This window comes from Haliaeetus albicilla, chromosome 16 (genome assembly GCF_947461875.1).
Source record: "Haliaeetus albicilla chromosome 16, bHalAlb1.1, whole genome shotgun sequence".
In the NCBI taxonomy this organism is placed as follows: domain Eukaryota; kingdom Metazoa; phylum Chordata; class Aves; order Accipitriformes; family Accipitridae; genus Haliaeetus; species Haliaeetus albicilla.
The window spans coordinates 17,466,414-17,494,167 of NC_091498.1; the positions used below are offsets into that span (position 1 = coordinate 17,466,414).

General features: G+C 36.3%; 1 protein-coding gene across 8 annotated transcripts in view; it reads left to right on the plus strand.

Annotated features, from left to right (window-relative positions):
• USH1C (USH1 protein network component harmonin) overlaps nucleotides 1–27,754 on the plus strand; it is a 56,111-nt gene that overhangs the window by 17,526 nt on the left and 10,831 nt on the right. For 5 of the 8 annotated variants that reach the window (XM_069803728.1, XM_069803725.1, XM_069803723.1 and 2 more), the window contains exons 5-20: nucleotides 1,474–1,582; nucleotides 1,673–1,697; nucleotides 2,430–2,487; nucleotides 3,252–3,355; nucleotides 4,608–4,692; nucleotides 5,155–5,214; nucleotides 5,496–5,552; nucleotides 7,400–7,542; nucleotides 8,138–8,203; nucleotides 11,226–11,350; nucleotides 14,840–14,889; nucleotides 17,796–17,948; nucleotides 18,327–18,443; nucleotides 20,589–20,837; nucleotides 22,825–22,881; nucleotides 24,444–24,563. In XM_069803728.1, coding sequence (XP_069659829.1) covers nucleotides 1,474–1,582; nucleotides 1,673–1,697; nucleotides 2,430–2,487; nucleotides 3,252–3,355; nucleotides 4,608–4,692; nucleotides 5,155–5,214; nucleotides 5,496–5,552; nucleotides 7,400–7,542; nucleotides 8,138–8,203; nucleotides 11,226–11,350; nucleotides 14,840–14,889; nucleotides 17,796–17,948; nucleotides 18,327–18,443; nucleotides 20,589–20,837; nucleotides 22,825–22,881; nucleotides 24,444–24,563 — 1,578 coding nt within the window. Of the gene's footprint in view, nucleotides 1–1,473; nucleotides 1,583–1,672; nucleotides 1,698–2,429; nucleotides 2,488–3,251; nucleotides 3,356–4,607; nucleotides 4,693–5,154; nucleotides 5,215–5,495; nucleotides 5,553–7,399; nucleotides 7,543–8,137; nucleotides 8,204–11,225; nucleotides 11,351–13,994; nucleotides 14,072–14,839; nucleotides 14,890–17,795; nucleotides 17,949–18,326; nucleotides 18,444–20,588; nucleotides 20,838–22,824; nucleotides 22,882–24,443; nucleotides 24,564–27,754 lie in introns of all 8 variants that reach the window. The other 3 variants (XM_069803729.1, XM_069803730.1, XM_069803731.1) reach the window with 3 other exon arrangements.

The window sequence follows — 27,754 nt, forward strand, 5'->3', positions numbered from 1 at the left end:
AGACAATGAGTCTTGGAGATCAATTGAATTCACCACGTAGATTTGTTTTTACAGTCTTTTGCTTCCAGATATGTTACTTCTTTTTGGTGCAGTATATGAATATAAAGATGCTGGAGGATAGTTCAGTTGTTTTGTATTTCTGCTCTCATTCCTTCACGAGAGTTTTGTGATATGTTCTGTGATTTGTTCAGAACAATATTGAACTGTTTTGAGGCAGGTGGTACACACTGGCAATGAAGTTTATCTTTTACACTAGTATACACTTAGTTATCTAGGGTTTTTTTTTAATCTGTTGGGTTTTTTTCCATTAGTAAAACCCCTACATATTTTCCTGCGCAACAGATGAAACCTCTGTGGAAAACCTCTGGTATACAGTCCATTGTATACCCAATTTGTGAGACAAAAGGCACATAGATTTGGAAGATAATCAAAGAGGGCCTGTATCTGTACAGAAACCCAGAGCCAATCCTTTAGGGTGGAGGACAGAGCACAAATTACTGCTCACTTCAGTCAAGTTATCTTCATCTAAATTTGCCTCAGGGATAACACTAGTTTTGTCTCTGCTATTCAGAGTGCATGTTCTTGGTCTGTTCTGTAGCTGACTATGCTTCCTGTCACCCCTGGGGCCCAAATATATATATATATATATATATATATATATATATATATATTGCATACACATGGAGGCCTGAGTAAGCTTGGGAATAAGTGATTGACTTGCCTTCTATCTGGTGGGAGCTTCCTTCTGTGTTTCTGTCCTGGTCTCAAGTTTTCTCACTTTTTTCATGTCATACAAAAGAGGGAAGGCCACAGCAGGGTGGTGATACCATCTTCTCAACCATGGTATATGATGGGTTGCTGCTGTGAAACACTTGAAAATGTGTCACATGTGAATAGCATGCAATTTTGTAACTAATGTAGATGATCCAAGAAGGCTTAAGCTACTGCACCCCAGAACAAGCATTCATTATGCTAGTATATGACTATTGTAATTAATTAGAGTAATTGCACCTTTAATGGAGGTAAATGCCATTAAAATAACTCATAATCAGACAAGGTAATAAGACAAAGTTTAGTTTCTTATTCATCAAAATAGTTAAGGTATCTTGGAGAACATATGGTAGAAGCAAACTTAAACTGCTGAAGTGTAGAGGAAGAAAATCACTCCAAAATTATTTGAATTGAAATACAGACACTTGTGTTTAAGGTAGTATGTGGAGTACAAGTCTGATGTGTAGAGACTAGATATTATTTATAAAATTGTTATTTGGCCATTAATCTGCCCTTCTGGTGTTAAATGTTAAGTTCAAACAATTACAGGTAAATCTGATCTGGACATTACCTGAAATTCAAAAAGTATTTAGGACATTATCAAACCCTTGTATCAAAATGATTGCTAGATTGCATCATCGATTAAAAACCTGTTAATGTTAATTCATGATTTATTTTTTTCTTCTCCCTTTCATTTTTGAGGTTGGAGATGAGATAGTTCGTATCAATGGATATTCCATTTCATCATGCACACATGAAGAAGTCATAAACCTCATTCGCACAAAGAAAATAGTGTCCATAAAAGTAAGACGTAAGTAACATAAAAAAAATCACCTGCATCACTAAAGATTGCTGGTGATCTGTAGAAAGTGCTACTTAACAGAGTATTTTTCTTTTTCAGATATTGGCATGATACCTGTCAAAAGGTAATGGTATTTAATTTGAAAACAAATTAGATTATTAAATTTCACATAGCCAATATCCAAAGAACCTCTGTGTTTATCTGTATATTTGAAAATGTGTGAATGGGCATCTCCGCAGCTGATTAAAATGTCATGTCCTTTGTGATAAACAGGGAGATGTCTTGTTTGATGAATCTGATTTCTTATGCCAGTTGCCTACTTAAATGAACCAATTTCTATTTCCTCATTGTTTGTGGATATACCTGGAAATTTCATTATCAATGCACCTACCTTAACAGAGAGCTCCACTGCTTCTCTATGTACATAACAGTTGAGGATTGCTTCAGAGCTTAGAAAAATTTCAAATTATTGTCCTCTTTCAATTTTTGTTGAAAAGTTGAAAATTTAAGCGCAATGTTTGAGAAATGGTAATGGTGGGAGGCGTCTCTGTGCATAGACATTTACATAAGCTGTTCAAGTTGTTATGATTGTTTTCACAGCCTTTCTTAGAGTTTCCCGAAATTGTTTCACTTGAGGAGGTTTTCTCAATTTTATGTTTGACGAGCTTTGCTAGCCTAAACAATTGTATACTTGTTTGATGTTCCATTTAAATTGCTGGAAAATAAACCAGTTGTTGTGAATGGTATCCAAAGGAACTTGTGGATGCAAAATAGGAGGCCATATTCCAAAGCAGCTTCTTGAATACATTCACAATTATTTTTGTCCTCGTTATTTTAAATTACTTTTTCTTTCCAGTTCAGCAGATGAACCCCTTAAATGGCAATATGTGGACCAGTTTGTGTCAGACTCTGGGGTAAGAGATCAATATTTTATTAAGATATCTTCTGGGAAATCTGTAATGGTTCTGAAACACTTTCTCCTCTGACCTTATCACAGAAGTTATTGTATGTATTTCTGTGATGCGATATCTTGTTACAAGTGTTCTGGGAGAAACATCTTCTGTGATATGAAATGATTCTAAAATCATTAGGTAAGGAAAGGGCAGGATACAAATGAAATATCTTTTACTCATTAATTGGTACTTTATTTTGCTTGAGCTTATTACCTTACCAGCCTATAGTTCTATTGTATAAATCTTTAATAGATTATTTGGCCTATCTTAGCTATATTAATGAAGGAATGACAGGTATGAATGCAAGTGGCTTCTATGGGTTGCAGCAGTGGAAAGAGAGACCACAATTACAGTTCTTTTGCTTTCAGGAAGAAAGACTTCATTAAATAGCGAGTACTTTCATGTATTTTTCCAGCTCTTTTGTCACGGAACATCTAAGTGATTATTTTGCCATATCACTTTCCTCTAATTTTCCTTCACCCTTTTCTGAAGACAGTTTGACTATTTAAACAATCTTCTCTAAATAGAAAGATAAGTTCAGTCTTTCACCTCAGCCATGCAGCTTTGCTGAAATGACAGTACTTCACATTCATCTCCAGCAGGACCGCAAAGGAATCTTATCTTGATGTTGGCAGGGTTTGATCCTGGCTTTATGAAGTTTTGTAGTAGTCTTGATAGAGTTCAACACAGAGTAACATCTGCAGCATTTTTTAATCCCCCTACAGGAAGGAAAGGGCAGTGTTGCTGGCCTTGCTTCTTCTGGAGGGAGAGACAATAAAGAGAAGAAAGTCTTCATTAGCTTGATTGGTACAAAAGGCATGGGTTGCAGGTGGGTACATATTTCTTACTTAATGTCACTGTTTGTTAAGTGAGACATCCAAGGCAGTTATTTCCATCATTCACTGATACGATATCAGGAAAATGGAGATCCACTCTGGTTCAGGAAAGCAAACTGGAACAGGAGGATATCTATGGCATACATTGTGTATTATTAGACAAATCATAAATACCTGTGTCACAAGTTCTGACTTTAAAAGATTTTTTTGGTTTTAAAATAAGAGCAGGCTGAAAGTGACATAATACAAGCTGTTGTGGAATTGGATCTTCTAAATGCTTTTACATTTTAAAATACTTTTAAATGCTGCTGTGTGATGTAGCAAGTTTCAGCACTGTCCAGTGTCAAGTTCACTCCCTGAACTTAGACTGCTTTCTGTGGCCCTTTTCAAAACTGAGAAGCCATCACACAGATATATCTAGTTCCTAAAAGTAATGTTGAACTTGCAATATTTTTAGAAATATGAACAGATGCTTTGCAGACTCCTGTCCAAGCTGAAAAGCTAGTTATGGAGGTTTTGGGGTAGAAGGGATATTGTAGGATTTCTTATATATTTAGGAATATATAGTTGAAGTTATCAAGATTGAACTGCACAGAATATTTTCAAAAGCATAACTTTTCTTTCATATTATTTGGAAGATCTAAAGTTTTAAAAATTATTTACAGACCTGAAGGGGTGGTTCAACATCACCTGCTGGATATATTATCTACAAAAATAATTTCTGTGTTTGGGCCCAGCTTAGACTGCAGCTTAAAGTTTCCAGGCTAGATGTTGGCCCCTGGTTGAAACATCCTACTTGCTTCTAATAAGTAATCCTGAAAAATAACATTGTATTATATATACAGTATACCGCAGTTCAGTGAGTAAATGTGCAAGCAATTAGTAATTCTTCATTGTGTTCGATGCTTGCTTTTGATTGTCATTAGTGTCCCAGTCCCTTAGACAGTGTAGGTCAGTATACTGTTATTTTCAACATCTAAGGAAAAATCCAGGAGCTTGAATATTTTTATTTTAGCTTTTTCTTAAGTCATAGTTTTGTGCTGCAAGGGATAGAAAAGTGGGATGATAAACCATTGTGCATGTACTGGCAAATTTTGGTCTTTGTTTCAGAGTAGGCTAATACCACAAAAATATTCTTTAATCGGAAAGAAATTATGAGAAAACAACTAAGACTTCTCACTGTATTACACTGTACTATTCTATAAATATTATCCTTTAAGTGTTTGGTTTTTTATATTATACCAGTATTTCCAGTGGTCCAACACAAAAACCAGGCATTTTTATCAGCAATGTTAAGCCGGGTTCTCTTTCAGCAGAGGTGGGCTTAGAGGTAAGTATGCCACAGTCCAAGGTAGGTACCACAAAGAAATGTTGTTTGGTATTTACTACTTTGAGGATTCTGGATCACTGTGAAGTCACTAGGTGTGGGGTGGGGTTTTTTGGGTTTTGTTTGTTTGTTTGTTTTTGGTTTTTTTTTCCCATGGGAAAGAAATACCTTGTGGTTACGTTTCAAAATGAAACAAGTTTCCTAAATTTTAATAACATGAGAGTGCCCTCCTGGGTCAGACCAATAGTCCATCGAGCTCAGTATTTAGTCTCAAAACAGTGGCAATAGGAAATGCTAATACAGGAGGATGTGCAAGCTTAGCCAGTTTCCAGTCTGTTCCCATTGTACTCTGCCAGTAGCTATGATTGTTGTATTAAGAATGTTAGAGAGTATATCTATTTATGTTTTAATTTAATATATGTACTTATTTAGCATCTGTACTAAAATTGGAATTAATTCCTTTAGGTCGGTGATCAGATTGTTGAGGTAAATGGAGTGGACTTTTCTAATGTGGATCATAAAGAGGTAAGATCAAGTCTTCCTAATTCACTGAATTTGTAGTTGTCAGCTTATTAAGCATCTGTCTGATTTTCCTGGCTGCAAAAAATATGTTTTGATACTGAGCTACATAACCAAAGAGGTTGAGTATTGAACATGGGAATGTGGAGATTTTAATATCTACCACCCTGTTTAGTTCAGGCAGGTCTTCTGGAAATCCAGCTTTGACAACCAGCATCTTTCATCCTAGATATACACGACTTTTACCACTTAATTTAGACTGATCTTTGTTTTGTTTTAATTTGCAGGCTGTCAGAGTGCTCAAAAGTAGTCGTACTTTGACTATCTCTGTGGTAGCAGGCGCTGTAAGTAGTAGTATATTTATAAAAGCAGAATATTTGTGAAAATTACTATGTGGGCAAATAAATGATAAAAATAAATAGATAAGAAGTAGAGCTGTGTTTCTTTATGATGTCTATACCACTAAATTCTGTCAAACCAGGGCAGCGTTGAGTAGCTTTTGATTATTTAATTGATAACTATCCACAGTATTCTCAAATAAAACAGTTTCATGACTGTGGGCCAGTGCAAAACCATTCCCTTGACAAGGAATGGAAATTAACTTATATTGTAATTGTTTCTCATGTTTGAGAGCTTCTGTTCTAATAGATAGCTGCTTCTGCTGAAACATGAAAGGTGAATTGGAATAAATTAATTTTTCCATCCTGAATAGCTGATATCTTAGTCTTATTCCAAATTAATTCCTTGTGTAACTGTTTATCTGATCTCTTCAGTGTATCAACACATTGAAAATTGTTCAATTTTCCATTTCCACTGTTTTGTATAACAGAACTATATGCCTTTGGGGCCTAATCTAAAACCAGCTGAAATTAACTAAGTCTTCCCACTGACTTCAGTGTGACTTTCAATAAATGTTTTAAGGTTTTTACTGCTTCAAGCCTTCTTACAGTAAAATGTACAGTTCTATACAAGAGGATACTCAAGTTCCATTGACTAATCAAAGACGGTATTTTCTGATTGCCTTGCAATTGAATTAAATAGGGAAAACAAGATTTATTAAATGATTTAAGCTGCTTCCTAAGGGCTCATGTATACTGTGTAGCTATAGTAAGGAATTCATGGTTTAATTAAACTACTCTTACAGTAACAAAAGATACAGTTGTCCAAAGGCTTTGTAGAAATTGTTTAAACAAATGTTCCAGACTAGATGATTAAGGTCCAAGAACTCAACATCCTAAGGGCTTAGTTTCAACTCCCAGATATGTTACCAACTGTTAGAAAAGATGGGATCTACTCCAGCATGTACCACTGGGGTTGCATCCTTAAAATGGTGAATTGTTGCTATGGAACTCTTCTGTTCCACCCTGCTTCACCTTGCATGTCTCTCCTTTCCTCAGTACACATCTTTGTACTGAAGAAGAGATTGCGAAGGGAAACAGCTTCTCTACTCCTGTTTTTCGGTCAGCTTAAGACCGTGGTGCAAAGGCATTCTTCACTGCCTGTTTTTGTTCAAGCCATCTGCTTTTGAGCCTTAGAGACATGAAAAATCTGGCCTTCCTATTTAACAAGGGATTGTAATTTCAGTAATGAAAATTAGATAAATGTTATCAAACTGTTCCACACATAGCACCGTGGAAATACCTTTCTTGAATAGAAAATAGTGCCGGTGTCTTAACTGTAAAGCAAATGAAACACATCAACTATATAACCTTTTGGCAATGTAGGTTCCCTATATTTGAGTTCCGTGAGCGATGGTACATTTCCACAGCAGCCAGGCACAAGAGCATTAAAACACAGTAACTGTGTAGTTGCCTTCCACGTTGGCATTCATTCAATGTGCTGTTCTCTAGCATTGCATTGCTCAGATTTCAAGGAAGTATAATGTGGAGTTTTTTCTGGGTGACACACTGAGCATGTCTCTGGCATGACCCCTATGCTGTTGTTGCTGACTTCAGTAATTGCATGCCTCTTCTGAGTTGTTTAATATCATAACTTTGATACTGAAACCGGGGTAGCTCTTTGGAATGAAGTGGTCAGATCTTTCAGGGTCTTTCAGAAAGCATTCCTCAGAAAAAGTGATGTGAGGAAATGGCAGATGTTCTAGTACGTAATTGGTTTTGAATTATTTCCTAGAAGAACTACATTCATGAGACTTTTTCACAACTGATTTGGGTGGTGGTTCTGATTGCAGGGAAAGGAGCTGTTCATGACTGAAGAAGAAAGGCAGAGAGAAGCATGTCTCCGTGAGCAAGAACGCCAGGAGTTAATGCATCAAAAGCGACTCGCGCTGGAGACTAACAAAATCATCAAAGAGCAGCAAGAGAAAGAGAGATTGTAAGGACTCTGTATAGGACAGTCTGAAAAATTTAGCTTGGATTTGGAAAGGGTACGGAAGACAGGAGCAACTGTGAGAAGACTCCCAATTTAGATTAATTTACAGAGTCTCTGTTCATAAATCCTTATCCTGTGGTGCTTTTGATGTTCTGAGTTTTCAAAGCTGATGTCATTCAAACACGTCTTGAATAGAAGGGTCACCTTGTTCCCTGACTGTCATACCCCTATGATTCAGTGTGATATTAGTTATTTTCCCAATGCCATTCCCTCATCCTTTATTTTTAGCAGGACAGTTACAAATTTTATACTCTTACAATAATACACTATGGAACTGTGTCAGAAACAGATAGTGACTTACAGAGTTAAATAGATGATATGCCCTTATCCAGATGGTCATGAATGTCCTCAGGGTTCCTACAAAAGTATATTGAACCCTTGGTATCTTAAAGATGACTTTTAAAAAGGAGCATTTTTACCCAATGCATATGTATTTACTGTCCATATCTTTTACTAACTATATGCTGACACACTTTGTGCAAGTTCTTACTCAGAAAGTACTATTTTTATCATGGTGTCCTAATTCCTCTTATTATAGAAGAAAACTGGAGATTTCCCAGAAGGCTGCAGAGGAAGAAGAGAGATATCGCAGAGAAATAGAGCAGTAAGTAAAAAGCTTACATAGGCAATATGCTGCCTGAAAAAGGGTCCTTATATATTAGATCTGGCTGAAAACATTCTGCATGTTCTTTTCTAATAAAATTGTGTAATATTTCAATTTAGCGAAATGTAGGGTCCAGTGCATATGAGTAAGTACACCACAGTTACAGAATAGGAAACGATCTGACAATCAGCACCTTGAAAACATGAGGATTATGGTGATAATAAATTCAATCTGAAATAGAATTTGAGTGCTTATTTTAAAAATATATTATAAATGTATAGAGAAACTTAAGATTAAGGAAGTTCTGTGTCTCAGAACTCATTTACTCTGTTGTCACTGAACCACTACATCTAATTCTAACAGAAAAAAAGAAATTAATATTGCAAGGAAATGGATCAGGGAAGAAATAGGAGAATGACTAAAGAGCTGGAAAACATGCATATACTCAGGGGCTTGATGACTTATCCACTTAGCTTATATTTTTAAAAAACCAAACCAAAACACAGGTAGTTTGTTCATTATCTGTAAGAGTGTGCACAGTGTGGAATTTAATAGCCTTTTCAGTCTATCGGACAGTTCTGAAAACAAAAGCTGTGTAGATTTAGACTAAAATATGGACTGTGTGATGCTAATCATCTTGAGTAGAAATTTCAGTCATAAATTTTAAGTAGGCTTTTGCTTTTCTAAGGAGAGAATTAATTAAAATAAAACTGTGGCACCTAAAGCAGGAAGTTCTTATAACCTATTTTATTCAGGAAATCTGATTTTTATTATCACAGTCTATTCTGGTTTTAAAAATCTGTGATTATAGGAACTAGACACATTCAAAGATTGTATTATAATAAAGTCAGTACTATAAATGTAACTTCGGCATTGTTCTACATTTGGAACTTTAAAATTAACCAGTATAATATGTTGTTGTTATCACAGTAATTAATTTCCCTTCTAAATGATGTTAGGAAAGATAGTGTGAAATTGCACAATATCTGTTTTTATGCATCCTTTTAGAGCTAAGATTGACCCTGAAGTATTCAGCTTTGCACCTTTGACATCTTAAACAGTTTTTAATTCATATTCATTCACTTAAGTCCCTTTACATGTACCTGTATTAGCTAAAATTCTCTGATAGAAAAAGTGTAGGGATTTCTGAATATGTGAGGTGCAAAAAGGAATATATTCCCTAGCTGTCACAAGAGAAGAATCTTCTGACAGTCCTGCCATGGGCTCTACTGCAGCACGTGGATGAATTCTTACACGATCTCTTTTTCTAATTCCTGGGGAATAGGTAACATCCTGTTCTTTATTGTGGTCTACTGTAGAAATTGCTGCAATAGCCATGGAAAGCTGCTGTAAAAGCAGACCATCACAGGTGAAGAATGATTCTGTTCTCCAAATGTAGATTGCTTGTCTGCTATAGTGAATGTTTGGTATCTGCAATATCCTTCTGAACTAAGTGCATCTTTACTCACTCCGGGAGGACTTTCATGATCAGGCTGCCTTGAGGGCTGCTCATTGTAAGGTCTAGGAAGTCTTTATACTTCGTTGTGCAATTTCCAAGTGCTGCTCAGGCACTTACTAAGCTTTTCCATATTACAATCCAAACTGTTAAGTCTGTCTCAGTCTCGTTGGTGAAGAGGAGGGAGGATGGTAGTACAGCAACTTCAATTTAATCTGAACCTTAGGTTTAATAAGCAATTGCAGGCAGGCAGTTTCACTAGAATGTAATGCTTTCCCATATTAACAGTTTGTGAGGATGACCCTTTTCTCTATTTTTAAAATCCTTTCTGCAGGAATTCCTTGTATAGATTCACTGTGCCCTTTATTAGTATCTTGCATACATTTTAGGAAGAAATTTCAAATGTGCCTAAATAGCAGAGGTCCTTAACTCTGTGTACTTCAAGTTACATTGTAACCCCATTTTTTTTTTAATTAAAAGGAAATGTAAAAACAAATCTAAACATTCTGTCCAATGTTCCCTGCTATTGACTATGCCTCCAAATCTAAATACTGACCTCAGCTGCCAATTCAATAGTGCTTTGACCACATGTGGATATTTTTTAAATATACCTTAGCTAATTTAGAGATGCAAAAGATAATTGAAGTATGAATAGCATCATATATATCTAAGATCTGGTAAGTTTTTGAACCATATGTCAGTTAACCAGTTCAAGACAGGCTACAGCCAAGAATAGATCTTGGATCACTTAAAGGCACCATATATGAAGCTACAAGCCATTAGGTTATATGGTAGTTCTCTTGTGACATACTTGGGATTTGCTGAATTTTCCTTCAAAATGTGGTTTTTTGATCATGGTGTCTTTCTAGGTGCCTTCTAGGTAATTTACTTGTTTTATGAGCCGCTTTGTCCTGAAGCGTGACAATTTTTTCTTTCTTCCCCCCCCTCCCCAAAAGCTGAATTTTTATGTGGTTTGTGTCTCAAGAGTATCTAGTTCTTTTGGGGAAGAGTCACTTTTTAGTGTAGCCTAGAATTATGTGTTTAGGAAACTATCATCCAAATGGAGATAAGATACAGAAATAAGACACGCACTCTTGAGGTATAATTTACCATTGTAACATCTGATTTAGGCATGTGGTAAATATTCTGTCACTTAGTATTTTAGTTAAAACTGACTGTTTTTCTAATAGATATTTCCCAGTTCTAAAAATGAGGAACTATTAGGTGAGAGATGGCTTTTGACTTCAGTTAAGGTAACAGTCAGTATTGCAGTGTATCACTCTGTGGTTAATATTTGTGCAGGTGTTTGTATAACTGGCCTTAGAAGTCTCAGTATTAAATAAGAATATTTTACTCAGTTACATTGTATTTTACAAATTATCTTAGTAGCTTAGTAAATGAAACAGATTGATGAAAGGAATTTGTTTTGGGGAAAGGGGCAGTTTATTGTGCTTTATATTAAAGAGGAAAAAACCAAAAATACAGAACACTAAATAATTGTAATGAGTTTATATTGATGATGCTGTTTTTATAGTCAGAATTCCTAGCTGTATTTTTTTCCTATAGGATAACAGCAGAGGAAGAGAAATTTAAAAAGGAGTGGGAAGAAGACTGGGGTCCTAAAGAACCTCCCAAATCTCTAAAAACTGTGACTGCAGAAGTGCACCCTGCCCCTCATTCCAAACGCAGAAGTAAGTAATTGATTTCAATCTGCTTCCTAGGGAAAGTATTTGTTTCAGACACATCACTGAGCTGTGTGGAATATATCACCAGTGTGTGTCCAAGCCAAGCTAGCTATGACTTGGTTATTTTCAGAAGGCTGAAAGCATATGATTGATTAATTTAATAGCTCTTATTTAACAGGTACCTAGCAAAATCTACATCCACTCAAACAGTCATGTTTTTTAACAAGAAGCAGCAGGAAAAAAAAATAAAGCTCACTAAGAAATCGTTTGAAGTATCAGCCTCTTTAGTTTGGGGGTTTGGTGCCTTGCTTTCCATGTTGTTTCTGTTCAGTGTTTTGCCTGTCAACCTTTTCACAGAGCAGTTCTTGTGTTACTAGACTTGTGCTAATTTCCACTACATGCCCAAATGGAAGCAGTGCTGCATTTTTTATATGCTATTCAATTATGTTTTTATGTCCACGTGGATAAGCTGATATTCAAATGCTAAGTTATATACATATGAGTGCTTTCATCTCGGTGAAGAAAATATTACTTATAAGTAATATTTTGGTTTTATGGGCTTTTTTCTAATGGGTTTTGTTACTTTTCAAAATGAAGGTATGACGAAGGGGAGACAAGCATTTGGTTTTGTTCCTTCATTTGGAATTAGCTTTGAGCTTTCTGCATTAATCATATAAGCAAATAATTTTACATCATTTTTATATTTGAGAAGAGATCTTGGGAGGTGGAGTGTTTGAAGGTATAAAACGAGTACTAGATTTGCAGTCTCATTTAGAGTGAATGAATGCACTTTGTACTATTCCTATTGTTACCTTTTTTTCTTCTCCCTTACTCTAAATCAGTGTATTACAGAGGGTGGAGGTTATGGTTTTGAGTATTTTTGTCTGCTTGCTCTTAACTAAAAAAGACAGATATGGAATCCCTGCCTTTGGCTTGGAGGAAATTAATTCAATGGTTAGTTTTCAGAATAATCTAAAGATCTTCTCCCTCATCTCTTCAGCAGGATCTCGGTCCTCTCTTACTTTGGCAGTCTTTGAGGGCTGTAGGAATGTCTTGAAGCTCCCTTGCTTCTCTTACATGAGGAGGAGTTAACAACTTAATTGAGTAAACAATATATTAAATGTCATTAAAAATTGCAACAGAAATCATTGTTGCAAAGAACAGTGAGACAGTAAACAAAAAAGAAAAATCAAAGATTCTTAAGAATCAGTGACTTAAGTGTTTTTCCTAGATCTTTTGACAAATCTGTTTCTTGCCAGCATGCCTTTCACATCTAATTTATTTCTTCTCCGGCTAAAGTATTTACCACATCATTTTTCTGCATATCACTTTCTTCAGTTCATGCTCTTTTGACAATTATCTTGAAAATGAAATGATGATGGTATAATGATATTTACAACGAGTGCAAAAATAATCTTGCATGCTAAGAGCTTGGGTAGCAAACATGTAAGCATGTACTAATTAAAAGCATGCAATCAGAACTTCTGAATCATTTCCTAGTGACCTAATCATGAGAAAGCTAGGCACATTTCTAAGAATTTGCAAAATTCAGGCATCTGTCCATGAGTTGCTGTGTGTAGTAGCAGATCTGTTAATATCTTGAATAGATCATCTGTCAGAGTAGAAGAAAAATCCTGCTTTTTCAAGTGTGGTTTACTTGTAGATTTTGGAACACCTTTTCCTTACTTTTTGTTTTTTCTATTCCTCTCCTACTATCATTTTTCTTACTGAATCTATCTGTTTTTCCTCTCCTGTCCTCCTTTTTCCTATCTTTTTCTTCTTTTCATCCATTGCAGTAAATCTTTCACAGACAGTCTCTAGTCTGCACACACTGAAAATTGATTTGATATCACTGGGCAGGCTGCTTCAGAATTAGTCAAGAGACTGAGGAGGTACTGTGTTACACTGCAACTTTTCCATGAAGAATTGCTCTGAAGTGTAAGTTTGACTTAGTTGTCCAAAGGAATTTAAGACCCTTGGAGCTTAATTGGCAGTTAATTGGAGCATAATTGGCTAAATTGGAAGCTACAGATAGTATGTGAAGAGTGTACTAACGTGGTATTAGACAAAGGAAAAAGTGGAAAGTGCTTGTTGTGTAACTTAAGGGAGACCTGGGTCAGTTCCTAACCTGATTACGTTATTTTTTTGTGTGACTTTGGGGAAGTCACGTAACTTTTCATGGATGAGAAACTGAGATGGGGAAAAGTTTCTTCTGCAACTCTCTTTTATCCATTTAGTTTTCGGATTCTTCAGGACAGTGTTTTCTCTGTATAGCATTTGCCCCAGTGACAGCACAGTAGAAGGCCGATATTTCTTTTTGAAGCCAGATATCCCAGAACTGCTGATGGTTTAATTACAAGTAAAGCCACCTACCTCTGCAGGCTTCCTTTCATAGCAGAGCAGACTAATTGGCCATGTGCAGATACTAACTGCTTTTCAGAGTTGGAGGAGGTTGGAAATCGATTTGATTTAAGCAGGGCCTCTTTTTTTTTTTTTTTTTTTTTATTATGTGGAAGAATATCCTGTTGCTAACTTTTTATTTCATGGAAACTTCTAGTCACACATTGCTGATCTCTTTTTCATTTCATGGGAACCTCCAGTGAGACTGTCATTTCTGTCTCCTCACTCTTTTCCTCCTTTGTTTCTCTAGTAGATTTAAAGGGAGTTGCACATGACCAACTTGAAACAGATGACATGGATGAAGTGATCATGAAGCAGGACAAACAGGTTTGCAGCTCAGCCTTAGCTTCCTTTCCTGATTCAGATTGTTCCTGTGTTTCACTTCCTCCTGACAGTCAGTCCTGACACTGAACTGATCATTCGATTTTGCTAGGGCAATATGTGTGGTCCCTTGGTAAACGATGGAAGGTATGACATTGTTGCTGTCATTGCTTTCTAAAGATCCCTTGCTACAAATACAAAATCTATCAATCCTACAGAAAGGTGGCTTAAATTGAGAGCTGTGTGTGTTATCGGTGTTTTTTATATAAAATTATGGTAACAGATTCTTTTGTATGTTTTTACTTAGCAATGTGTTTTGTAATACTCTATGTACTTGGCTCGAAATATTCTATCCTAGGAAATGGAGCTTTTCTTGTCTCCTCAAATGCCACTGTGTTCTGCCACAAGCTCAAATGAGTTTGAATACCTGTTTCATTTTAAGAAGGCTTGTTAAAACTAGTGTAAAGTAGGACTGTGACCATAGATATCTTCGCAATGCATATGGCTGTATGGTTCTGTATGAAGATGACTTGTTACATTTGCTTTGTTTAACCTAAAATGTGTATCACTAAAATAAGGGTAACATGACTAAATGTACTAGCGCAATTGATCAAGAAGTCATCTAAGAACTTGTCATATACTATCAGACCTTTGGTCTTGTGCTTTCAAATAAATTTTCATCAGTTATATGTTTCACCATGGACTGACCTGAATCTGAACCAGTCCTTGACTTTTCTTCCAAAAAAACCCCAACGTTTCCTTTACCTTTTGTAGCTTTTGGATGGTTTTATCGGTATGAAGGAAAATTTCCCACAATCCGCAAGGTACAAAGTGTGATATGTGAATTTGTTTGCTGTGCATTTGAATTTTAATTCCTCTTTTTTCTTCTTCTTCTCTGTTATTACTAGACATTCTTTATAGTCAAATGCTTTTTCTTTTAACGTGTGCACAAATTCAGATGTGTTTGGGATGCATCTGCCTAGCAATTTGTCCTTTTGAATACTTTGGACTTTTCAAGTTCTGCCAGCTGCAGTAGGAATTATATGTCAGTACTTTGCAGAAAGTGTGCAGTACAGGTGGGCAGTACGTGTCTTTATGTTCTCCAAAAGTCCTCAGAATAATGTATAGAAAAAGGCAGAGACAAAAATTCAATGGGAATCAAGTATGCAGTTCCCAGTTATACCTTTGCAAATATCCCAGTAAGAGGAGTGCTGAAGGCAAAAGGCTTTTAGGCATGTACATCACACAGAATGAGAAAGAAAAAAAGAAAAGAAAAAAAAACAAACAAAAAAAAAAGAAAAAAGAAAATCTTTAAGCTTGATAGAATACTTTTATATCTGTAGAGTTCCTGCTAAAGTATTGCAATTTCAAATTATTAGAGTTTAATAATTTATTCCTGCTGTTGCTTTATTCTCTTTATTTCTTTCAATGTATATTAGCCATATTATGGGGTTTTGTGGTTGTGTTGTGTGTTGGTGATGTTTGGGTTTTTTTTGTGATGGCTGATGGTCATGAACTGGGATAGAAATGTCAAGAAGAGTTCATATGTTTATCTTCTGAGAGCTCAGGGTTTCTGAGTAGGTCAGGATTGTGTCTGACAGATTAAGTATTTGTGTCACCGTTTAGGACTATTACTTTAACCTTCTGTGTGGACAGGAAATGCCTGTTCACCTTAATAGAGAATAGGAAATGATGGTACACTCCGATACCATTTTGTACTGCTAGCAACTCTAAATCAGCATGGATCTGTAACTAGTGTGAAAGCCAGTACAGTTAGGATATCTATCTGAAAACTATAAATACATGTTATGAAAGCTCAATCTTTTCGCACAAACAGGTGATCTCCTGTATTGCTGCTGACAAAGGTAGTTTATAGAGTGTCCAAATACCTTTTCATACAGTAATGAAGATCTTACCCAGTTCCTGTTGAACTCTACTTCACAGTGTGGACTAGAAGCTTGAAAAGACATATTTTTAATCTTTGGCTTTCAGAAATGTTTTTAAATCTGGAAGTGATGAATTTTCATCCTACTCCAAATTGCTAATTGATATTTTGTTTTGTTTTAAAAACAAAATTTCGTTCTGTACTAAAAATGTCTGTAATAGGAAGTAAACTGAATCCATGGGGAAAATGGATGGAAAGGGTGACTCATCCTGCTGTATCTGAATGCAGTGAATGCAGCTAAGATTGTCTGATATATGTTCATGTTCTGGAACACTTTGGCTTGTGTGTGTACTGCTTAGTGTGCCTTTAAATTCAGTAATTTTTCAAATGTTGATACCTAGGCAGCTGACCTGCTAGATGTTACATTTAGTGCTAAATGTATTTTCTAATTTATTAGAAGATAAGATAATATCAGCAATTGTTATTAAGGTACAAACTAATTAGCCCTGAATAAAACATGCCAACAGAATTATGTTTATGTTAAAACATTAGTGTGAAAAGCTAGATTGTTTTTTTACTTAAACTTTTAAAAATTTTTATTGCCAACTATTATTGATTTTTTATTATTATTATTTTTTATTTTTTTTCCCCAACAACAACTCCACTTAACCATGAAGCAATAGAAAACATCCCACTGAATTCAGTAGTACAAAGTTCCGATTAACTACTTGCCTTGGAGAATTATCTTTTGTAGCTGCCAGGGAAAATGTTTGTTTTCCAAGGGTTTATTATCAATATTACACGTAAAAGGTGGAAGGAAGACAAATAATGCTATTTAAAGTGAAGCATGTTCATGCTTTGAATTCCCCAAACCACCATGAAGAGTCAGTAGCTGATGATAATGAGCAGAGTGAAATCAAACCCAAAGCATAGCCTTTCTGGGCACTGGCAGTAATTGACAATAAGTGACCAGCTGCTCCTCCTTTTTACTTTTTCATAAATAAAAGGGGAACATGGGCTTTCCATGTTCCAGTACAAACAGGAGAGGGTGGCAGAAATGTGACATCATTAAAGTAGAAATAAGGAGCAGGATGTACTTCGAAAATAACAGGAACAGAGGCTCCAAAAAGGCTATGTAGCTTTCACCTTTGGTTGCACTCTACATCTAAAATTTTAGAGTTGCTTTGTGCTGTATTAGTTCACTCACGTGAGCAGATTTTATCCAGTGCTCATAAAAGCTACTTGGCCTTCGTGATGAACTGTTCTTTCCTGGGAGCAATTCAGCTTCTGCACCGATCTAAGCCTTTCCTTTGTAATTGCTTATTTCAGTGGTATTAAGGCAGGCAATGCTGGTTTTAGGGCATATGCATGAAGATGTTTTATGCATAGAATATTCACATCTACCTGTACATGAGCATCTGTCACCTGAAAGCAGTCAGTCTTGTATTTAGATAAAAATGCCAGAATAGAGTGATGGCAAATCAAGACCTAACCAAAATTGTTTGAATATTCAAAGTTTTCTACTGGGCCTTTGTGCCCTAATGTTGTAACTTTGCAGAGGAGCAAAAGAGTTGAGCTGTCTGATCTTGTCTAACTTACGTTAATGTCCACAAGCACTCCAAATAAGGTTGAGTTTCCTGCAAATTGCTGGGGAAATGGACTTTGGATTTTCTTTTAAAAGACCATCCCCATACTTGCACAGACTAATTATATTTTCAAGGCAGGCACTCATGTACCAAGCTTGAAGTTTGCCGTGTCTTTAGCTGATGTAAAAATCTGCTTAAGTAAAAAAAAAAAAAAAAAAAAAAAAGAAAAAAGAAAAATGAAACCACCAAAACTTCCCAGAAAGGGAAAGAGCGAAAGAAGTCAAAAAGTGACAGTCTGTGTGAACAGAGGAAGAATAAAAAGGAAATGGAGTTTGAGCAAAAACTTGCCAAAGAGAAAGAAGGAATGTTGGAGAAAGAAAAACAACTGAAAATAAATCGTCTCGTACAAGAGGTATGTTGTGTTCTCCTATGAAGTGCAAAATTATATTGAAAGAAAATGAGCTGAATCTTTAGTGCAATTATCTTAGCAGGACACTTGTTTAATTATTTCAAAGATAATGAAGTTTTAAAAAATTGCTGTTTCACTGCAGAACTCTGTTCCCACGTTTGCTTGTTTCTACAGTCAGTTTTTGCCCGAATGAAGATACCTCTGCAGTTAATGAGTGTCCATGTGTAGTGATGAATTTAATGAAAGACAGCAGAATAGGAAATCATTCTCAAAAGCATTATTAGTTTTAAAACTAATTGAAATGGCATTTCATACTTTTGAAACATTTTATATTGTAACTGTACCTATAACCTTTTTTCATGCACTGATGTTATGGTTAAGGTATCTGAGACAGAACGAGAAGACCTGGAAGAATCAGAAAAGGTGCAGCACTGGGTGGAAAGACTTTGTCAGACACGGTTAGAACAGATTTCCTCTGTGGAGAATGAGTCTCCTGAGGTAAAATTCTGGCTTCTCCATATATTGCATGAGCTCTAAATAACTCAGTAGTTGTGTCCTAAAAGCAACAGGTTTTTACCAGAGAAAAGTCTGTTTTGACCTTTCCCTCTCAGCCTTCATTCTAAGAGGGGAAAAAAATGTCAGTAATTGATAAATTACAATCTATATAATTTGCTGTTCCTATATTTTATTGAGATTTTTTTTTAAATTTTAATGAACTGGTTTTATTTTGTCCTTTTTAAGTATATTATCACCACAAAATTAATGGTTTTATTGGCTTGTGAGCTGTTTGGCCTAGGTGGGATGTACTACCAACAATAAAACTGAAACTAGAATACCCAGCCATATTTTTTTAGTATCCGATGAAAATAAGAACATCATTGACGATGGGCTCTTGGATGCTTCCTTGTGTTGCATGGAATAAAGCTACAGGTTAAGAAAATGACAAAGATAAGAAACTCCCAAATAACAGGGTTCGGTTTTGTTTTTTAAATAGTCCCCTTAAACGAAGAGAGTTGCAGATAGTGATTGTGCCTTAGAGCCCGATGGTTCTAGATGTGGAGTGAGGCTTTCCCACCATCCTGCTGCTCTGGCTCTCTTCCAAGCACAGCTGCTTTCAAGAGGAACACTGCAATCTGTTGAACTCCCCTGGGATCCCCGAGAAATTGCAACCACAAAGACGACCCTTGGGGAACACTCTTGCATGAATTTCCTTCAGGTCAATGTGGAGCTGCTCTGAAAAAAGCAGCTGGTCTTCTGTTCTTCCTGATCTCAGGCTCAGATCCATGTGGCTCTTTCAGTGCAGGTCTCTAGGACAGTGGAATGATTATGCTGAGTTTTCTCTCGCTACCTGATTTTGGCTGCCTCTGTTCTGGTAGGTCTTTGTCCCACTTACTTTGTAAAGTAAAAGGGAACATTAAAGATTAAAATCACTGTTGTATTTCCAGAGCTCTACCCTGATTTAAGACAAGCACTCTGTTGTATTTGCTCCATCAATTCTTCTGTTACATTACATTACATATAAATATGCTATTACAATTCTACAAAACTACCTAAGCAGTTAAACTCACATAAAACAAAACCAAAATGCTTCTGAGAGATAAATGCAGCTGAACAATATTCAGGTACTACAGGCTTGAACTGCTGCTTGAGTATAAGAGTGGTCAAGATCTCTTGACCTCTGCCAATGAAATACCTGTTTTTTAGTACCAAGGGGTGAGTATGGCAGATAAGGAGATCCCAAAGAATGTCAACAGAGATACCTACCTGAGGGAAGTATTGTCATATTAGACTGAGATGCATGTGTCTGTAGGACAGCTCGTCTCAAATATTTCCTCTGCTGAGTCTACAAAATAGCAAAATGAAAGAGTATCAACTGGATTTTCTTAAATACTTCAGTTTGTTCACTGATAAAAGAAAAGTTAGCCACTCTAACAGCATATGTAGAATCCTTCTTTGCACACACAACCTTATTTTTTGGGAGAGCTGCTCGTTATGTTCAAACTCTGGAGTTTGTTAGCCCCACCATGCATCTGGTGTTGATTAACAGAAATTAGAAGGTCCAGAACCTCCTGAGGATCTGAATTTCATAGCACCCTAAACTTTTTGTTTTGATAGCTGCTTAAGCTTACTTTTCTCACGTGTATTAATGTCTCGTTATGTTTACCCCAGACTTTAGCCCCTTTCCCTTCTTAAATGGCGTGGAATTTCAGGGCCCTTCTTCAATTACTTTCCTTTTATATAATCACCTTTGCAAGGAGCAATTCTTGCTTTCTCTTCATAAGAGCTAGAGAGGCAAGAGTTGTGTTATCTGTGATTTGTCCTATGATTTTACCTTCTGAAGACTCCATGCAGTTGGGGTTTTCTGGTTGTCTTTTGAGGGGTTTTCTTGTGTGTCATCCCCCCTGCCCCAACAGCCAAGCCTAGTGTCACAGCACTCCAGTTTTCTTTCCAGTTTAGAAGTAAAGTGCTTTTAAAATGGCTTTCAGAGAAAAAGTTTATGTATATTCTGTGTGGGAGAAGCCAGGAGCTTCCTGTGCAGGAGCAGTTAGGCTGAGTGATGTTCCTAAGATTTGCCACTGATTTCTTCAGAGCTGTTGCAGGCAGATGAACTGTTAAGGCAGATTTCTTTTCTGTTGCACATAGTTGGCAAGTGGACGTCCTTCCGCTTCTCCTTCGGCCACATCAATGCAGCGTTTTGCTGGTGGCCTGCAGCTTCATACCACAGATCTTGATGATATAAACTTAGATGAAGTTGACAAGCCTAAACAACGTGTCGCACCGCCTCCGCTACCACCCCCCACTGTTACTCCAGCATCATCAGCTCATCTGCTTCCTACATCAAATGTTCCACTTTCAAGAGGTCCAGCCCTGGCAGTAACACCAGCTTCCCAGGTGACCTCATGATCTGTTCAGATGCATGCACCTTTTCCATTCCCCTGCCTGGCTTTCCTCCCCTGCTCCATCACCCACTTTATCCACTGGATCTACCTATCTGCCATATGCAATGTTAAAAGAAGGAATGGTTTCAATGCTTCATAGTAGTGAATGCAGTCCAGAGATAGGTGGTTGTTGGGTTTTTTTGTTTTGTTGTTTTTTTTAATTTAAGTCCAGAGGGCTATGCTCTCTCCTCCCTATGTACATTGTAACCCTACCACATGCAGGTATCTTGGGCAGAATGTATCAGCTAAAAAGACAATTTGGACTTGAGTGTTTAAAGATTAAAAAAAAAAAAGCAATGGCAGGCAGCAGATTAGCTCACAGTTGACAAAAATATCTCTGTAGTGAAAATGACTTGTGAAAGTGTTTTAAATGTCATCAAACTGATTTGTTAGGTTAAAAGTGTGGACAAAAAAAATTAGCTTAAAATCAGAAGCTCAAACTTTTAAAATATCAACACTGTATAAATTACCAGTAAAATACTTTTAAATGAACAAGAGCTGATAATCAGGTTTGACTTTTTCTGCACACAGAGGAGTTAGGGATTTCTTTGAGAAAATGTTCTGACTTTCTCCTTATTACAATCTCAGTCCAAAAGAGGATCAAATATAAGAAATGTTGTGCCAGATCTCACTTTAGGAGAGAAATGGCGGCTGTTGCATCATAATTCCCTTTGCTAAGCACTGTAGTGGGATTCACGTACTCATTTTTGTGGCAAAAGATTCTTATTTGTTTCGAACAGCAGAAGAGGATCCCATACGGTCACTTCTTTCCTGCACAGTTTTCTGCATGGATTGACTGACTGCATTGTTGGATTTAATTTTTTAATTTTTTTTTTTTTTTGCATGTTTGCTTGGAAATAATAGGCTTTATATTTGCATGATTCTGGTTGGGTGGGGAAGGATATGCAAATTCATCACTTTTCAGGGGAAACTTGCAGATTATTTCTATGTGAATAATTGCCCTAATGTGAACTACAAATCTCTTCTTATAAGCTTAAGTAGACCTCTGATAGTGCTCAATCTATGTCCTTTATTATGTTTGAAGTGCCAAGGATATGCTAGATCCACTGAAATGGAGATGTCAGATGTTCTTATGGATAACAGGTTTCCCAAGTTATTTGTGAAATAAAAATGATGTGAAATGACACAAGTGTACAAAGTGCTAGCGTTCAGAGGAGAAATACGTTCTCCTAACGCTAATAGAAAATATTCAGATAAAAGAAGTAATATAGGAACTGCCATACTGGATCTGACCCCAAACCCATATATTATAAAATATGTTTCTGGCAGTTTTTCACTGCTAGATATGTTAGAGAAAAGACATTAATAATTAAAGAAAAATACATCAAGTAACAACAACAAAAGAAGACCTAGCCTTCAAAAATGCTAAGTCATTTTTCACTGAATATAATTAGTGTATATGAGGAAAGAACTAAGTCTTAGTAAATATTAATACTGAGCCAAAGCTGCTTTGTTTGTAAGTAGACAACTCAATATTTCTGATGTGGTTTCAGAAATGGAAGAAAAATCAGAAGCTGGGCAATTTATCCTTGCTGCTTTTTAAAAAGTGGGTTTTTAACACCACAGATAAGCAGAAGCAATGTGTTTATTTGATGTCAGTGATTAAATATCTTGTGTTTATGCGTGCTAAAGCAAAAAATAAGACAACCGTTGTTGTCCCATAAGTGTACTTTTCTAAAATTAATCAAACCAGTAAATCTCTATGTTGCTAAGTTGGTGGGTCCCGTCCCCGTCCCCCCCCCGATCATTTAATTTTAAATTCAGCTTGAACAAATACCAGCCAAAAAGGAATGAAATACTGTCAAATACATTCTTGACAACTAACTGTTAAAATATCTGGTATAAATTGATCTGTTTCTCAAAACTATTATTAGCTATATACTTCATATGAACCCAGTACTAAGTCTGTTACTGTTTAGGTTGTAAGAAACACCTCCCACGGCGGCAAAGTATCTTCTGTGTCAAGCAATCCGCTGGTATGTCATATACTGTTAATAATGACTGTAGTTCTATGAAGTTCCTATGTAATGCTAATGTCAAGGAAATGCCAAGGGTTTGACTCTGCATGGCTTATTTATTTAAAATTCAGCACTTGCATTCATGCCTGTGGATCCATTGCTCTGTAACAAGATAACCTAATACCAGGTAGTGGAATTGACTCCTATATGGTCTGAAGACTTCATATTTCAACACTTCAGCAACATACAGTCCATGTTTGGATATCTGGATATCCATGTTCTGGATATCTGGATATCATGGAGCATATACTTTGTTCTTCTGCCAAGACAACCAAAAGGAACTAGGACCAAACTATATTTTAAACATAATGGGTGCTAAGAAGGAAGCTTCTCAGAAGAACCAACATTTGTTTGATAATTCTTTGCACTGATTTTGATTCAAGATGGCTGGATGTCAGGTTTGCCCATTCTGACGCACTCTAGAAAAGACTGTCTCTAAACTGTGCAACTGCAGAAGAAATCATCTGGTTCTCGTGCAACTTTAACAAGTTGATATCTGTGAACCTGCCCATTCTTCTAAGATCAGAAAGCTTAATGATACGATACATTTTGCAGTGTGGAACAACGTTCATTGAGGGATATCCACAGGGACTTTGAAAGATCTGTTTCCAAAAGTTTTTTCTTAAATTATTTAAAAAAGGAGGGAAAAAAAAAGACAAACAAAACCCAACAACAACAACAACAAAAAACCCCACTCCAAAAACTCCCCTTTAAAAAAAAACAACAACAAGGCTTAACTAATTTGCTGGAAGCAATTCAAATAATTTCAGAGGATACAGCTTGTACTATATGAATGATATCTGGAATACATCACATTTCCTATGAGAAACATTGACAAGAGTGTGCTGAGAGTTGCTGGGGTTAAGTCAGAAACTAAACCCACAGGGCTCAGTTTTGAACTTGAATAAAACTATGCTTGACGTCAGCGGGAGTTTTGACTGAGTAAGAAGTGTACAACCGGGTTAGTACGTGCTGGATGATTAGGTCTTAGATGCCTCTGGGTATCTGTACTTTGTACAGTCAAGGATAGGTAATTAGTGTAACTAACCCTTGCTCTTAAGTCAAGATAAGTTAGCTTGAAATTCTTTACGGAAAGCTGATTGCTGCAGTCCTGGTGAATTTCATCTTAAAAGATCTGTTTAGCCATAGATTAGTTAAAATCTCATTTCAGGTTCACTATGTTCTTATACTCAACTTAAGCATTATTTTTTTTTCCTGTAGTTTCTCATTAAGTTCATTGCCTTTACAGGATAAATGCCAAAAGCAGGGATGAGATTTTTCCATAATCTTGGTGGTGAAGTCAAAGTTTAGGGGAAAAAGCTACTATCTGGATGCAAGAGAAATTATGTTTTGGCTTGTTGACTTTTTAAGTCTTAGTTAAGATAATTCTGTAAGCCTTTTGTTGTATTAGTGTCATTAAATTGATTACCATAAACTATTAGAATTGAGGCATCTTGATGAAATGATGGATTTGCACAAATTACGTTGTGAATTGTAATTTTCTTAAATTAACCCCATAGCAGCTTGCTCCAAGTCCACCTACCCAACGACCTCCAGGGGTACCAATAGTCTCTAAACCTGTCATGCTGCATCCTGACCCAAACTTTATGGTCAGGCCAACAATCAAATCAGAGGCCCTGGTAAGCCTTTTATTGTTCTTTTTCCGAGTGCTGTAGTACTATGGGATTTGTTCTTGACTTGTACTCAAAGAATCAGTTCTTGTCTCATCTTCTGCTAACTAAAATTCATGTAGATTGTCAAGCGATCACTAATGGTAAGTACAAAAGGGTATTTTTCCTTCCCCACCCCCCCCCCCCCCCATTATCTAGAAGTCACTTTTAGTGACAATTTTTATACAGGGGTGCATAATTCCAGAACAGTGTAGAGCCTTAGACTCTGTAGATGCTATTTTTCATTTATTCACATGCTGGTTTTTATTTTTATAAATTCTGAATTCATTTGTCAGAAATTAAATAGTAAAAATTAACTACACTGTATTTTTCCTTTGTAAATAGTCATGACCATACTTGAAATGTAGATATGTATCTCATCATTTCATTTCCAGAGGAAAAAAAAATGTGTTGTCATATCTTAGACTCCGATACACTGGTCGTGCAGTGTTCCTGCAAAGTTGACTCACAATCAGATTCTTTTTCTTATTTTTTTTCCATTTCTATTTCAAATGTAAATGAAGAAAAAAACTCTTAGGTTAAGTATTTTAGGACCAACCATGTAGCTTCTTCAGGAGTTGTGGTATATAAGGGAAAGTAAGCCAAAGCGTACTGAAAAAAAAAAAAAAGATAAATACTGCTCTGACAGGTAATAACTCCCAAGTGACAGCCCTGAAAATTCATCCAAAATAGGTGGCGGACCAATTAGTAGTATTTATTCTTGAGGGTCATCATGATTTATGGTGTTAGAATTAGAGTTGTGTGTCTGTTATATGCACGTGTGTATATATACATTTATATAAGCAAGACAGTGTATTGCAACAGGTGAGCTTTCTAAGTGATGGAAAAAACCATCACATTTGCATTTCATTTATTTAAGTACAAGCTTATGCTGTATCTGACAGTAAATGATGCGTGTAATATTCCTAGCTGTTTTTCATTAAAGTGCGATGGATTTTTTTTGTCATTTTCTGCTTTAAAAATTTAGATACTCTTGTTCCTTTTTTTTCCCTGTTACAGTTTGAACAAATTTAAGTGGTACTTAGTAACCAGTTTTCCCACAGATGTAGTCATCTTGAAACTTCTATATTATAAATGGATTGAAATGATAAATGAAAGCAGTTTTTATAAGTTGCTCAAGAGAAGGCTACATGAGCTAAAAATAAATTCAAATACCCCCAGCGTAGATATTTCCTTCAGTTGTATGCATTGGAGCTTTCATTTTGATTGTGTTCAGTAATTCAGCATCTCTAAGCAATATGAAATTCCTTAGGGGAGGAGTGAACAGAGTAAAATCATATTCTGCAGTTAATATAATCTAGCTCTTGAAAATAAATGCCTAGTGTGCAAATGTAAACTAGTCTGCAAAACTGATAATACCCTTATGTGTGATCAGACGGTCTTGGTACAAATTGAAAATGTTGGTTGTTTGGTTTGGGTTTTTTTTTTCTTTTGTAACTGCTTACAATTAGTTTGAGAAATTGGCAATAAGATCCACCTCCATAGGGAAATTTCTATGATTTGTTATGCATGCATGCACATTTTCCAAATCACAAGTCTGCTAAAATGTTTCAGATGTCAATCATCTTCATTCCCAAACTGCCTTATGTTAGTTGGAAGATCACAGTTTCAGTGGGAGCAATATTCTGATAGGACTTTGAGAGAAACATCAGTCTTTAAATTGGTTTTGTAGACCTGTTACCTCTTACTTCCATTTATGACTTTAATGCAGCACAGAGCTACAAAGAAGTCACAGTAGTATGTGGAGTAACACTTCTATGGGTACCAAAGTGAAGTGGGAGTCTACTTCTGTTAGTTAAAAAATGAAAAGGCCAGTGCATGATGAAACAGACAAGAAGGTACTTGCCTGTCTCCAGAAATGTGTAAGAATTATAATTTGATTTCATGCAGAAGGAATGCTTTTTGTTTGTTTGCAGAGGGGTCCTTATTTAAGTCAATGGTTCAGGTACAGGACCGGTTTGGCTTCTTTTAGTGAAGGGGGGTATCACCAAAGGAAAAGTATCTTTTGCTACCCTATTTCTTGTCTTGTTAGATTTCACACACATTACAGAACTCTAGTCTTTATGTCTTAATATGACATAACACACATAATTTCTTCTACCTTGTTTTTATCTGAATTTAGCTGTCCAGAGTACCAAACTCTAGAAACTGATCTTGATGGATTTACTTGATTCAAACAGTTAATCAAGGGAGCCTATACTCGAGCAATTTACTAATAAAGCAGCTGAAAAGCATGAACATAAGAATAAATTAAACATGCAAGAATGGGTAAAATATTCCTGTTACCTGGAAGGTATTTGGGCCAGATAGGAACAGTGAAGTGTCTGTTGTGACTTAAGTCTTCATATTAACTGAATTCAGGTCACAATTCCCAGGTCTTTCAACAGTTCATGAAAATGAAATTGTTCTCACTTATAAATAGGAAAATGATGGGTGAGGATTAAACTTTGAGTGTGGCCTTGAATGCTGAGGGTTGCTCTGGGTCAAAATCAGTGTGAATTGTTTGTATCTGCTGTACTAGAGTGAATTGGAATACACTCGTGGCAAAGCTAATTAAATTTTGGCTCAGAGAGCAGGAGAGGATTGTTATGATTTAGTGGTAGGGTTTTCAGAGAAGTAAAACCAACATGGACATTAGCCTCTGCTATCCCAACTATCACAAACATCCTGGTGTGTGAGTTAGAAAACTTTTATGCGCTTGCTGCTACTAAAGATTTTTCCTCCCTCACTGCTTTGTGGCTGGATGCAGCATTTCTAAAAGGAAGAATGAACGTTTAAGCTTTCCTCTAATTTGCAAGATTTGAAGCCTGATTCTGCAGGACTGCAGTCAAGGGACCTGAGACAGGTGCTTAGATACTGTGTGGCAAGATGTGCGGTGACTGGAAATTTCAGTTATTATTGGTCACAGCTATACCAAAACCGTCTGTGTTGAAAAGGAAATTTTTTTCTAAGTGGCTAGAGAGGGCCTGAAGAGTTTTCTGGAAAATCTTGCCAGGCTTGCCCAAAAGTCCCTCAAGACAAAAAACTCTGTCATTGTATTAATTAAATGCAGACAACAAATCTCTCATCAACTTGGGAAAAGATATGTTTTTCCAAGTAATGGTATGACTATAGGACACTGATAGAATCAGTAGTGAAAC